The 14,957-nt window shown below is 45.6% G+C and overlaps 2 protein-coding genes across 2 annotated transcripts; both read left to right on the top strand.

The window, feature by feature from the left end:
• Positions 1 to 81: 81 nt before the first annotated feature.
• Positions 82 to 9,991, top strand: L3hypdh (trans-L-3-hydroxyproline dehydratase). Its single transcript, XM_048361972.1, has 5 exons — positions 82 to 660; positions 4,715 to 4,884; positions 5,824 to 5,946; positions 6,036 to 6,173; positions 9,009 to 9,991. Exons 1-5 carry the CDS (start codon positions 153 to 155, stop codon positions 9,132 to 9,134), a joined length of 1,065 nt encoding a protein of 354 aa, XP_048217929.1. The 5' UTR covers positions 82 to 152; the 3' UTR covers positions 9,135 to 9,991.
• Positions 9,992 to 12,451: 2,460 nt separating this feature from the next.
• Gpr135 (G protein-coupled receptor 135) lies at positions 12,452 to 14,073 on the top strand. The gene has a single exon (XM_048361993.1). The coding sequence runs from the start codon at positions 12,452 to 12,454 to the stop codon at positions 14,021 to 14,023; it is 1,572 nt and encodes a 523-aa protein (XP_048217950.1). The 3' UTR covers positions 14,024 to 14,073.
• Positions 14,074 to 14,957: the final 884 nt, after the last annotated feature.

Below are 14,957 nucleotides of genomic sequence, written 5' to 3'. Positions count from 1 at the left end.
CACTTTCAGGTCTCCGCTTGGAGGCCCCGCCCCCTCGCGTCGTCACGGCCTGGAGGCCCCTCCTCCGATCTGCCACGTCCCAGTCAGTCTTTTCCGTGCTGACCCGGGTCCTGGAGCCACCACTGTCACCGCTGAGTCCCAGTCCGCTGACGATGGAGAGCGCGCTGGCGATGCTCCGGCTACCCCCTCACGACCCGGGGACGCCCGCGCTGTCGGTAGTGGACATGCACACGGGCGGCGAGCCCCTGCGTGTCGTGCTGGCCGGGTGTCCGGAGGTGGTCGGGCCCACTCTGCTGGCCAAGCGGCGCTACATGTGCCAGCACCTGGACTTCGTGAGGCGAAGGCTCATGTTGGAGCCCCGGGGCCACCGGGACATGTACGGGGCGGTCCTGGTGTCCAGCGAGCTGTCCGATGCCCACCTGGGGGTCTTATTTCTGCACAACGAGGGCTACAGCTCCATGTGCGGCCACGCAGTGCTGGCCCTGGGACGCTTTGCTCTGGACTTCGGCCTGGTGCAGGCGCCCCCGGCCGGAACACGGGAGGCCCGTGTCAACATCCACTGCCCTTGCGGGCTGGTGGCCGCCTTCGTGGCCTGTGAGAATGGTCGCAGCTGCGGCCCTGTGCGCTTCCACAGCGTCCCGGCCTTCGTGCTGGCCTCAGGTAACCCGAGGAACCTACCCAACCCCAGGGTGGGGGGAGCCACCCAGGACTCAGCAAGCTAAACTAACAAGGTGCTGGTGTCTATTCGGCGCTGCTCACCCATCTCGCTTGCCCTCGCAAACTATAGACAAGGTAATTTCGAATCACTGCAAGTTTGGGTAAGCATTTTACCTTTGCAAATTGGGTGCATGCAATGCATTGATCAATGCAATTCAAGCACTTCTATCCAATCGCTTGAGGCCTTGGAGAGCCTTGGGTGATTAAGAATTCAGCATTTCGCTTACTTGGTGCCTCATACTGCCCTGTCAGGCATTCCTAGAGTTTCCACAATGAAATAAAGCAAGGTACACTGAGGTTAAGTGCCAAGGACAGACATTGTACCGAATTGCTAAGCAGTCTCAGAATATGCTCGGTAAACTCAACACTACTAAACATGCTTTCCTTTTCCTTCTAAAAATGTCTTCCGATTGGGTTTGATGACTTCAGATTAGTCTGGCTTGGATTCCATATGGCATCTGTCCATCTTAGATTAACCAACACAAGTAGCTTAAACACAAATGATGAAGAATACTTCTGGGGTAGTTGATAGTTCTTTTTCCTTTAGGAGAATGGTGTCACATCTAGATTGGCACTTGAATAAATTGGTGTTGAAGATTGCATCTGAAAAAGCTAAACAGTATGCCTAGCATGTGGCTTCCCCTCAGGCAGTCCTAGTGGCTGATAGAGGCACTAGATTTTGTTGGAATTGACAAGTGGCACAGGATCATGGATTGTTTCATAGCCAGGGGTGGATAAGGCCTAGGATAGCCAGCCTCTTGGGGAACATAGTTCTGAGAGCATTTCTGTGTGACAGCACACTCAGTACGTGATGGGTATGGTCACTGAGTATTGAGAAAATGCAATCCTATATTCCCTCACTACTTAAAAAAGAAGTGCTGTGCCTAGACAATGCTATTCAGGTTTACTGCTCTGCCCCCTCCCATCCTTGTGGAATCAAGTCTCTAGGTCAGAGGATGACAGCAGGATCTAGTTCTTCTCCACCCAGCCTGCTGAAATGCAAACTCCTTTGTTGCATTCCTCCAGTCTAAGTGTCTAGAACAGCAGGCAGTCAATGGGTATTTGTTGAGTAATGAAATAAATGAAATTTGGAGAACATGCTGGCTGGCAAATGTAGACATTTGTTCCTCTTGACAACACTATTTCTGTTGGCTGTGAAACTTTGGGTTCCAGTATTAACCTTTGGTTGTGCCAGGCACACCCCACACATTATCACATGGGATTCTTAGAACAACTCTTCTGAGGAAATAGCAGTTCCATTTTACATTGAAGCCACATTACATGTCAGAATCAGGATCTGAACCCAGGCCTATCAAAATGTCTGTGTTTCTTACCTTCAAAAAAATTTTTTTTTTTTTTTTTTTTTTTTTTGCCAGTTCTGGGCCTTGGACTCAGGGGCCTGAGCACTGTCCCTGGCTTCTTCCCGCTCTAGGCTAGCACTCTGCCACCTGAGCCGCAGCGCCCCTTCTGGTCGTTTTCCATATATGTAGTGCTGGGGAATCAAACCGAGAGCTTCATGTGTAGGAGGCAAGCACTCTTGCCATTAGGCCATATTCCCAGCCCCCATCCTTCAAATTTTTGTAATTTAAGGAGTTATATGTCAATTTTCTAGAAAGCAACTAAAGTACTACACCTTATTCACACATATGGTATGTTTAAAAACTAGTATTTCTTATCCAACTAGCTCCAAGGAAACAAAAACATTCTTGTGCTTTTTACATGTTCCAGCATAATTAGCATATAAAAGTTGCTAAAAAAAAAAATCTCATGTGAGGGCTGGGGATATAGCCTAGTGGCAAGAGTGCCTGCCTCGGATACACGAAGCCCTAGGTTCCATTCCCCAGCACCACATATACAGAAAACGGCCAGAAGCGGCGCTGTGGCTCAAGTGGCAGAGTGCTAGCCTTGAGCGGGAAGAAGCCAGGGACAGTGCTCAGGCCCTGAGTACAAAGCCCAGGACTGGCCAAAAAAAAAAAAAAAAATCTCATGTGAAATAAGTCAAATTGAAATTCCAGCAATAAGCTTATACTAGATAAAAGGGAAAGCTGTAGAATTTGGATTGAGTTCTAAGTTCTACAGACCTACAGGTTTCTTACTTCTTCAATAGAAGGAATTTGGATTTTGGATTACCAGACTGAAGCTCTGCCACTTCTTTGGTGGGTAACTGAAAATAATTAACTACCTCTTAGGGATGTAGTCATTAATGAGCCTATGTATATAATTTACCTAACAAATAGGCTATAGTCACATCAGAAACAAATATCTTGATTTTCAGTGCTAGTAAATTTGTGATTAGAGAATAATGTGTGAGCTGAAATAACTGAAAGAGATATCTGGTTCATTCTGAAGGAAAGGAAACAAACTCATGGAGGTGCAGTATCCTAATTCAAGTCCACCCCTAGAAACAGTCAAAGATTTCAAGAAGGGTGGGTTAGGAGAGTGATTAGACACAGTGATTCCTCCAGTAGAGTCTGCTGTCTCACTCATCTGGCCAGGATTGCTAGCCAATTCCCTGTTAAATGTCACTAAGTAAGAGAAGGAGACAAGTCGACAGAGCCACAGCCTGCCACCTATTTCCTCTGATAGGTGCCCATATTGATGCCCATAGCTATCATTTGGCCTTATGTTCCCATGCTCCAGCAGTACTTGGCTTCCATCTTTTTCTTCTTTTCTGCTTTTCATTTTGCATGGCATCAAGAAACACTGTTGATTCAGTGTTGAAAGATCACATGCATATGTGACTGCATTAATGGTAAACTTGGTCTGCTTTGACCCATGATATAGGGGCTTCTGTAGACTACTCTGTAACCTGTGACACATTGGTATTGTTTTATGACAGTGTGAAAATTCATATACAAATATGACTCTCTTATTCAGACTTAATTTCTGAAATGGAGGCCTCACTCCATTCTGTTGGGTGAATTAGCCTCACCGTTTCCACATCCACATCCGTCCCCTTATACCAGAAAATGTTTCTGAAATGTACTGGTGCCTTGGAGAGGAAGGCCCTTTGGCCTCAACTTGTTCAACTGGAAGTCTCTGGCCAGCCTACTTCAAGTGTCTTTGCCTTCCCTCCCTTCTTCCCTCTCTTGACCAGCTGCCCCTGTACCGTTTTCACCCTCCTGTGGTGCTATGTGTGCCCCAGGGACCTTTAGCATCTGCTTCAGAGTCCAAAGGGAATATGTTGGTAGAAATATTTATTCCTTCAGTATACTCCTTTGCCAACAAAATGTGTTTCCCTTGAGAACTTAGATTTCCTCATAACTTAAGATAGACCTGCTTCTTCTCTTGCCATGTGTACTGCTTCTCCTCCCCCAGAAACAGTGGCCACTAAACCACCTCAATTGGGAGAGGAGGAAGAGAAGAAAACATTAAAAGGGGTAAAACCAGATTTCATGTCCCCAGACTTTATACAACCCCATTGCTTTAGATAAAAGATTTCAAACAACCGACCTTTGGGTGAAACTTCAGGTATGTTGACAACCTAAAGTGCTTAAAACTCTGGAACAAAATGATATATCGTACAGATCAGCTATTCTACCATGGTTGTATTTGCCTGGAGGAAACTTTAAGATGAAAATATGTAGACTAAATTTTTGCATATAATTTATATAGAAAAATCTTTTCTTAAGTTTGTTTTGATGCAATAGCTGAAGATAACCAATTTGTGAATAGGATTAAGATCCTATCCAGTGTTTAAAACCATCTTTAGTACACTTTCTTCCATGTGTTTACAGATGGGTGTCCAAGGTTTTCCCTCTCTTAGCCTCTATGATGTTTCCTGCAAAATTAACACATAGTTGAGAAACACACAGCATTCAGTTGCTTTATATTTTATGCAAATACTATCTAGTTAAAATAGAAAAATGCATCTAGCTATTATTTGCCTGTTTACTCAGTTTGAAAATAGGTTTCTACCTAAGTCATGTTAAAATGCTGTAACTGTTTTTTGTTGTTAAAATATTAAAACCAAATTTGTTTTCAACACCTTTTTTAGATCTTGTGGTGGATGTTCCTGGGCATGGAAAGGTGGTAGTGGACATTGCATATGGTGGAGCATTTTATGCATTTATCAGTGCAAAAAACTTAGGACTTGATCTGTGTTATTCAAAGACAAGAGACCTTGTGGATGCAGCTAGTGTGGTGACAGATGCAGTGAAGTCTCAGGTCAGTCCCATCTCTGTCCATGTGACAAGTGACTTGTTATGTGCCATGGAGAAACAGAAAGGATCATATCTAGGAGGCCAATTAAATACCTCCACATTTAAGTTCTCAGTACCAGGAATAGGGTACCGGTAAAAAATCAGGCTCTAGCAGGAGTGGGAATGTCCAGCCTGCAAAATCATTTGGTACATACACACATGTATGTATACATATATGTATATGTATATGTATATATGCTTCTCATCAGCAGCTCATGACTGTCTGCATATACCTCATATGATGGTATAGACAAATGTCTTTTGGCAGAAAAAAAAATGAATGTTCTCAGACCTACTATCATTGTCTAAGTGTTTTAAATGTCAAATAAGTGAAAGTGAAAGATGCTAAATGTAAGACTATACAGAAATGAGAGCAATCTTGCTTACACTATCAGATACTGTAGAAATCCAGGAAAAGTTAAACAACTGGACTCCCAAGAAGTCCTGGAAGCCTTGTACCTTTGGGCCTGAGTATGCTTTGCTGTTGAGGGGTGTGGCCCCTCTGCCAGGGCCTGCTTCTGTCTTGTCTGTCTACTGCTTTTCATGGAACCCAATGACTTCATTCTCTACCATCATCTTTTTCTATCCGTTTCCTTCTCTTCTCTAATAGCTTCTGAATCCTGTTAACTTTTGCTTCCATGTGGCTTCATACTCCTTGTTTCTATTGCTGGCTTTCACTTCCTCTCTGATTGTTACTTGATTTTCCTAAGAATCATAACTTCTATTAAAGCTATGCTTATTAACCTGCAGTGATGTACTATCTAGTAGTCAATGTCTTACCCCCAAAAGAATTTCAAATATAGTACAGATTGAAAAGCTATGTCTAAGAGTACCTAACTACATTATTTATAAAGGTGTGTTTGAATCATACTGATTTTACATGTGATCATTTTGTTGTTTGCAGTTTAAAATTAGGCATCCTGAGAGTGAAGACCTGGCTTTTCTGTATGGAACTATAATAACAGATGGGAAAGATGCTTTCAGTGAGGACCCCACCACCAACATCTGTGTGTTTGCAGATGAACAGGTATTAACACTGCAGTTGTTAGGGATACATGCAAGGTATTGTGGAACCCACACACACTGAACATTCCTATCTTGCTGGTTCTGAAACAGGTGGACAGAAGCCCTACCGGCTCCGGAGTGACAGCTCGAATTGCCTTACAGTACCACAAAGGTCTTCTTGGACTGAACCAGACCAGAGCCTTCAAAAGCTGTGTAACTGGCTCAGTGTTCACAGGGAAGGCTGTTAGGGTGAGTGTCACCTTTGTTTATTTGCAAATGAGAATGGACAGGTCATAGTTAATGTTGGGTAGATTTCTTCACTCAATTCTTAGATGAGAATTTTTTTAAATACTAGGGTTAGAACAAAGGGCTTCCACTTATGAGAGAAGCCCTGTCCCACTTGAGCTGTCCCTCCAGTCCTTCTTGCTTTAGTTTCTTTCACAGTTACTTGTACTTTCTGCTTGAGCCACCCTGGCTACTATGCCTCTCATATATCTGGGATTATATGCATAAACTATTATGTCCTGTTTCTTGGCTGAGATGGAACTTTACTTTTTGTCTGGACTGGCTTCAAGTCAAAACTTCTCCTAATCTTCACTTCCTAGGTAGCTGGAATTATAGTCAGAAAACTCTGTGTGTGTGTGTGTGTGTGTGTGTGTGTGTGTGTGTGTGTGTGTGTTATTGTGGCTTGAACTCTGGTTAATGGTATCTGTCAAAACAATTCAATTTAGATAATGTGTTCATGCTAGGTGCCAGTATCTTACCCCTATAATCCTAGCTACTCAGGAGACAGAGATCAGAGGATTGTGGTTCAAAGCCAGGACAGGAAACGCTGTAAGATTCTTATCTCCAATTAACCACCAGAAAACCAGAAGTGGTGCTGTGGCTCAAGTGGTAGAGCTCTAGCCTTGAGCTGAAGAGCTTGGGGACAGTGCCCAGGCCCAAAGTTCAAGCCCATGACTACCAACAACAACAACAAAAACTGTGTTTATAATAATATTACGATGTGTTTGCTCTTCACTATCATTCTCTCGACAGTGTTTAGTAGAGTTCCCCAGAGCCTACATGATAGGCAATATTCCAACCAATCGAAGGTAGAAGTAGGTATGAAAATCTAGCTATTTAATGTTAGACAAGAAAGAGGTTTGCATAAATACACCACTTCTGGTTTTTAACATGAAGTAATGAATAAACATCTTTAATCCTCAGTGCATTAATTATTGATAGATGAATAAAAACTCTTTGGGGGGGTCCTCAAATCTTTTTTTTTTTTTTTTTTTTGGCCAGTCCTAGGCCGTGAACTCAGGGCCTGAGCACTGTCCCTGGCTTCTTTTTTGCTCAAGGCTAGCACTCTGCCACTTGCGCCACAGCGCCACTTCTGGCCATTTTCTGTATATGTGGTACTGAGGAATCGAACCCAGGGCCTCATGAATACGAGGCAAGCACTCTTGCCACTAGGCCATATTCCCAGCCCCAAGGGGGTCCTCAAATCTTGCTTAGCTTTTTTTAATGGCTGGTACTCTACCACTTGAGCCATGCCTCTGTCTGGCATTTTGCTGGTTAATTTAAGATTGAGTCTCATGGGCTTTTCTGCTCTAAACAGCTTAGAACTACCATCCTCTAGGTCTCAGCCTCTTGAATAGCTAAGATTACAGGTGTGAGCCACTAGCGCCCAGCTTGAATTTTCTTTACATTTTATTTTTCTGTATCATACAGCATTTTGCAATTTTCCCAAGCCATTTATATTGTAAACAGGAATTTAGAATGCCATGTCTTCAGAATCTGAAACTTAAGATAAAGATAAGCCAAGTATTGGTGGTACTTGCCTATGAGGTGCTTGCACTCGGGAGTGCAGTCTAAACTACATAGTGAATTTCAGGTCAGCCTGAGTACATAGTGAGACCCTGTCTCGAACAAATCAACCAACAAAATAATAATAATCTATGACATTTATTAGGTATTTACTATGTCACTTTCTAAACCAAAAACTACATACAGACATCTCATTTAAACATTGCTAGAATCCCAGGTCTGTACTGTTCTCATCCTCTTTTAGAGATGATAAAAGAACATTTGAGAAATTGGGTAATTTACCAGAACCTAGTCAGTGAGTAGAAAGCAAGACTATGAATGTGGTTCTCTCAGCAGATTCTTTCCTCTTAGTTTCTGAGGCTTGATATTATAACAGCTTTATAAAAAGATAGCAAAATTACTCTACCCTAATTTAATATTTGAAATTTAACTTTATATAGTCATTCTTAACAATTATAAAATAAAAAGTGCTGTAGGTAAAATGTCCAAGAATGTTATTAATCATGGTTACCAACATTTTCACATGTACCACACACCTGCTGATCTGTATGGACTCTTCCAGGCTCTCTGATCATGTCTTCTCAGTCTCTTTCCATGTCCTAGTTTCTGTTCCTGGCCTTCCAACTATGTGTCCCCAGCGTTTCATCCTTAACTTCCTTCTCATCCCCATGTACAGTGGATGTTCTTGGACATTTTCAAGGCTTATTCTTGTCTACTGCCCACTCACATACCTTTATCATTACAGTATCTGTCCTGTACCAATTTCTGAATCTACATGTTTTCTATATTCAGCTCTAAATTCTGTCCTCAAAGCATCTCAAACTCTAAGCCATGAAAAAATCCTCCCAGCCTCCCTTATTTCTTACCTCCCTCATCTTGATTAATGGCCTGACTGGTATCACTTCCAAGCTAGAAACTATGGTCATGTTTACCTGATTCCTAATTCCTCACTTTACACAGTCATGGGTCAACAGGCCAGTTAGTTCCACCTCCTAATTACTTGTATTAGTTCTTCTCCTCTACCTTCACCAAAAACTACCTAGTGACTCTGGATTCACTCAGTGAACCAAGGCTATTTCTTAAGTTTCTAGGCTTCTAGTTTCTTTCTTCTCTAATGTGTCCTCCATTTTCCCACCTAATTTACTTTAAACTCACTTGACCATATATGTCACTGTCCTTAAAATCCTCTAATTGCCCACAGGACTTGGGTTTTCCACGAGTCCAGATAAAATGTGAATGCAACCTTTTGGTCATATGCTCATCCTTTTTCAGGAAGCAAAGTGTGGTGACTTTAAAGCTGTGGTAGTGGAAGTGTCCGGACGAGCCCATTACACAGGGACCGCAAGCCTGACCATAGAGGACGATGACCCACTAAAGGACGGCTTTCTGCTCAAGTGACCTCCTCCATGATTTTAAGGGCCTTTCTTCTAAAGTAATTGTTATCTATAAGTAACTTTGTCTCTTAATGATGTAGAAACCAATATCTAGTATGCATGTAAGCTAATTTCCATTCTGTCTAAATACCACACTGTGGCTGCTTTGAAAGTCATTATACTTATAATTTTCCAATGTATTTGGTATGTTTAGCATACAAAGTGCTAAAAATTCAGATTTTCCTAGATATTAACTTACCATACAAAATGAAAACCTGTATTACTCCTAAAACATTATTCTATGGTAATGACTATAGTATTTTGTCATAAAAGCTCTTTAAGTAATATCTATAATTATAGGACAATGGATTCTACAAGCTTATCAAAGTTGGAGCAAAAATGCTCTCCATAAGCTGCATGGAAACAAGATGGAGTACTGGAAGGTTCTCAACACTCGGCATACCCGGCTGGGAAGGATGGGGGTGGGGGGGCCGGTTCTTTGAATAGGCATACGGTATTGTAACAGTTTATAGGGTGGCCTCTGAGTTACAAAGCCCATCTCAATACTCATTGGTATCCATGTGCCATAAATGGATGCAAAGACCAAATGTTAATCAAATTTTTGCTATTACTTTAAGGCTTTAAAAAAAATTGTGCTGGGAATTAAACCTAGGTCCTCATTCATGCTAAGCACTCACTCACAAATATGCCTCTAGTTTCTTTAAAGCTTTTATAAAAAGACTTGTATAGTGTATTAGTGAACTACAATAAGACAGTGGAAATCAATCCATGAGCCTAGTGCTGGTGACTTGTTTCGGTATCTCCAAAATAATCAGCAAAAAGCAGGGATGGAAGCATGGCTCAAGTAGTAGAGTGCCAGCCTAGCAAACTCCAGTACTGCCAAATAAACAAACTAATCAGTGAATCATTTCCACGAAGTGAATCTCATACTCTATCAGCTACATACTAAGGAGATTTAAAACATGAAATGTTCACTAGAGGCTTCTTACTAATTAATACTTCCATGTAAACCTATGAAAAAAAGAGTATTTGATCATTGTCAACTATAAGCTAAAACATTAAAATACTCTATTTTATCATGTGAATTCAAAAGACTCTTTTGTTAGATAAGTTACAGTACACAAAATAACAGTATGCAGAATAATTCTTAACTGGATATTTTGTGTGTGTGTGTGTGTGTGTGTGTGTGTGTGTGTGTGTGCTGATCCTGGGGCTTGAACTCAGGGCCTGGGCATGTCCCTGAGGTTTTTTGTTCAAGGCTAGTGTTCTACCACCTGGGCCGCAGCTCCATTTCCTGCTTTTTGGTGGTTATTTGGAAGAGTCTCACAGACCTTCCTACCTGGACAGACATCAAACCACAATCCTCATATCTCAGCCTCTTGAATAGCTAGGATTACAGGCATGATCCACTGGCACCTGGCTTAGTCATATATATTTTTAACACCACCCTGTTACACATTTATGTTTGCCTAATGCTGTAAGCCTCTTGGAGCTAGGATTCATATTTCTTGTTTCCTACAGGCAAACATGTTAGAAGCTTATGTTTGCTAAATAAATGAATCTATAGTTATTCTATTTTTTGTTTTGGGTGATTCTTAGCTATAGATGATTTTTTTCCCTCAAGGAAAATTTGGCCATTTCTGAGACATTTTCAGTTGTCACAATTGGGAGAAGTGCTCCTGAGTTGCGTAGAAAAGGACAGCTCCCACACAATTATCTGTACCCAAATGTCAACAGTGCTGAGGTGGAGAAAGCCAGTACCACTTTAAAGGTACTTCCCTTTGGAAGATATTTTTCACTGAAGCAAGCATACAAGCACTAATCAAAAACAGTGGGCCTACAAGTGTGCTAGTGTTTCTCACACTTGTGCATCAGTATCTTCTGGAGGGCTTCACACAGCATCAACCAAGAGGCTGGGTAACTCCCCCAGAAGGTCACATTCAGTCAATCTGTGTAGAGCTTGAGAATTTGCATTTTCAGAAGTTCCTCATCATGCTGTCCCACTGTCCATTTTCCCTAGGTAGCCATGTCTTCCCTGTTTCTGTGTCTCCATGATGGGTACTTGGTGCTGTGCCTGTGAGGACTGTGTGGCTGGCAGCACCTTAGATTCAACACATGCCACAAACCTGAGATCAAATGAAAGACTGCAGCAGGGCAGGCAAGGAACCAACATCTGTTCCTCCCATCCTCCTACATTAGCCACTATGGTCCTGACGTCTAGGCCCTTGAAAAAGAATTGACATCTTGGGCTGGGGATATAGCCTAGTGGCAAGAGTGCCTGCCTTGGATACACGAGGCCCTAGGTTCGATTCCCCAGCACCACATATACAGAAAACGGCCAGAAGAGGCGCTGTGGCTCAAGTGGCAGAGTGCTAGCCTTGAGCGGGAAGAAGCCAGGGACAGTGCTCAGGCCCTGAGTCCAAGGCCCCGGACTGGCCAAAAAAAAAAAAAAAAAAAGAATTGACATCTTACCTCCAGTCCATATCCTAGCTCCACCCAAACACCTATTTCAGAATCAGAAAGGCCTACCCCTTGGAGGCCCACTCCCAGGAATGCTGGGAGTCAGGGAGTCTATAGTTTCACAGGGCTTCTTAAATTGTGGTTTTTGGACAAGCATTTATCATCATCACCTATGCAAATTCTTGGACAGTACCCCCCATATACATCATGTGAAATGGAGACTGAGGCCTAGTCACTTTGAAGTGACAACACCCTCTCTGTGCTTTGTTTTTGCACAAGTTGGAAAAAGACTGGTTATAATCATTCTGCCTCTCACTCTCCCAGAGTGAATTTTCACTTCATTCCTTTCCTACTAGCATAAGCCAAAATCACCAGTGGGAAGGAAGCAAAGCCTCCCCACTGAGGCCATCCTGCAGGCTATCTGTGCCCAACAGGAGAGTAAGACTGCACCATGGTGTTTGCTCATTTGTATGCTGGTAGTCTCATTCTTTCTGGCTGGGCTTAAGAAGGTGGGCTAGGCTGGCCCTCCGATGCCCAGATCCATCCCTGGCCGAGAAACTTTAGGGCGGGCAGTGGGAGCAGGTGTGGGGGAGGCGGGGTGTCATGGGCTGGCTTTTCTGGGATACAGGTCTGGCGTCCCGCCCCGCGTTCTCTGCGTAAACACGCGGTTCCCTTGGCAACGCCTGAAACCCACGTCAAAGGATCGGCCAGGTCCCGGGCGACCTTCACCCCCCGGCCCGGTGGAGCCCGACTCCCCGCCGCGGGCGCCCCCCCCCACCAAAGCCACGTCTCTGGCCCCAGCCGCCGCCTCTCCTCCCGAGGGCGGGATGAACAGACCCGCGGCAGCCGCCGCGGGGCCCCATGGAGGAGCAGCCGCCGCCTGCTCGGCCACCAGTGAGCATGGCCTTGGCCTGGCCGCGCAGCCCGCACCCCGGCGGCGCCTCGGCAGCCGGCTCTCCCGGCGGATCCCCCTCCGCAGTCTCGCTGGCCGCGCTCTCCTTCAGCACCGTGGCGACCACGGCGGCCGTGGCGCTGGGGAACCGGAGCAACGGGAGCGGAGGTGGCGGCGCTGGGGCCGCGAACGGCGGTGGACTGAGCGGGTCGGAGGCGGCGGGGGGTGGCGGGGGCCTGCGCGAGGCGGCGGCGGAGGCGGCGAGGCCGGCGGCGCTGGGCTCAGAGACTGCGCCGCTGCTGTCGCACGGGGCGGCGGTGGCGGCCCAGGCGCTGGTCCTGCTGCTCATCTTCCTGCTGTCTAGCCTGGGCAACTGCGCGGTGATGGGCGTGATCGTGAAGCATCGTCAGCTCCGCACCGTCACCAACGCCTTCATCCTGTCCCTGTCCCTGTCGGATCTGCTCACGGCCTTGCTCTGCCTGCCCGCAGCCTTCCTGGACCTCTTCACGCCCCCGGGGGGCTCGGCGCCTACGGCAGCCTCGGCTGCCTCCGCCGCCCCCACTTCCAGTGCCGCCGCCGCCTCCGCGGGGCCCTGGCGCAGTTTCTGCGCCGCCAGCCGCTTCTTCAGCTCGTGCTTCGGCATCGTCTCCACCTTCAGCGTAGCCCTCATCTCGCTCGACCGCTATTGCGCCATCGTGCGGCCGCCTCGCGACAAGATCGGCCGCCGCCGCGCGCTGCAGCTGCTCGCAGGAGTCTGGCTGGCTGCCCTGGGCTTCTCGCTGCCCTGGGAACTGATCGAGGCTCCCCGGGACCCTCCCGGGGAGCAGAGCTTCCACGGCTGCCTTTACCGGACCTCCCCGGACCCAGAGCAGCTGGGTGCCGCCTACAGCGTGGGCTTGGTGGTGGCTTGCTACCTGTTGCCCTTCCTGCTCATGTGTTTCTGCCACTATCACATCTGCAAGACCGTGCGTCTGTCCGACGTGCGCGTGCGTCCTGTGACCACCTACGCTCGCGTGCTGCGCTTCTTCAGCGAGGTGCGCACCGCCACCACCGTGCTTATCATGATCGTCTTCGTCATCTGCTGCTGGGGTCCTTACTGCTTCCTGGTGCTGCTGGCTGCCACCCGGCAGGCCCAGGCCACGCAGGTGCCCTCCGTCCTCAACGTCGTGGCTGTCTGGCTAACCTGGGCCAATGGAGCCATCAACCCGGTTATCTATGCCTTCCGCAACCGCAACATCTCCATGCTCCTAGGGCGCAACCGCGAAGAGGGATACCGGACTAGGAATGGGGATGCTTTTCTGCCCAGCCAGGGTCCAGATCTGCAAAGCAGAAGCCGCAATCGCCTTCGAAACCGCTATGCCAAAAGGCTTGGGGCTTGCAGTTGGATATCCTCTTCCGACCCTGCCAGCGGGGCGGGAGGGGATGTGGCCATGTGGGCCCACAAAAACCCAGTTGTGCTTTTCTGCCGAGAGAGACCACCAGAGCCTGTGACGGCATTGACCAAACAGCCTCAATTTGAAGCAGGGGACACTAGCCTGTAAGAAAAGGGTTAAAACACACCATTTGTGAAGACCAATTCCCATCCCCTTCATTTCATAAAGCCAAATGTTTAAAGAGACTGAGGGGAAAGGTTACCACTCTCCCCAGACAATATAAAAGACATGGCCCCTTTCTTCAAAAGTGCCAAAAGGAAACCAAATTGCAAAAGTTAAAACAATCTTAAGCCACACAACTTAGGCATTGTGACCTGTGCCAAAAAAAAAAAAAGACAAAAATAAAATTCACAGTTACTGAAATGCTCATATCATGGAATCACTGTGAAACAAAAATAATTGAAAGCAACCCGCACTTGCTCAAATACCTAGAATGGAGACACTCAAAGCGGCTTGAAAAGCCCTCTAAATCACCAGCATTCAAAAAACCCTTAAGATTCTAGAACCCCAACCTCTGATACATTCTTTTTGTGTGCCATAGGATTGGGAGCAGAATATTCGTAGCTTCACTGAGTGGTGCGCCTCTCCCCAGCCCTTGTCATCTGGATGAGAAGTTTAAAATTCAGATTCTATTTTGAATGATTTTAAGGTTTTGAAAGGTGGTTTATTGCTTGGTAAATTTCAATTATCTGAAGGGAAAGTAGAAGTATGAATGCAAAGAAATGGGGCTTTTGGGTGGGGAATTACACAATTATATGTAAAAATGTCACCACCACCCCTTTGTCACCTTCAAGATTGTTGGCTTTGACTTAGAGGCTTTAATCTTACACTGCCAATTTCTTGTTCAATAGCTTTTAGGAAACCATTCAAAAATGCTTTCACAATTTAAGTAATACCTTTCAGACTTTTTTCCTCTTTCTCTTTTCCTCCCTCTTTCTTGCCTCCCTTCCTCCCTCCCCCCCCCCCCCCACTTGTTCACTCGATTTCTCTCTTGCTTTCTTTTTCTTCTTGTGTATGCCTGTGCCAATCCTGGGGCTTGACC

Source organism: Perognathus longimembris, chromosome 14 (assembly GCF_023159225.1).
Source record: "Perognathus longimembris pacificus isolate PPM17 chromosome 14, ASM2315922v1, whole genome shotgun sequence".
Lineage (NCBI taxonomy): Eukaryota > Metazoa > Chordata > Mammalia > Rodentia > Heteromyidae > Perognathus > Perognathus longimembris.
The sequence above is the reverse complement of the archived record's forward strand: the minus strand, read 5'-3'. Positions and strand labels throughout refer to the sequence as shown.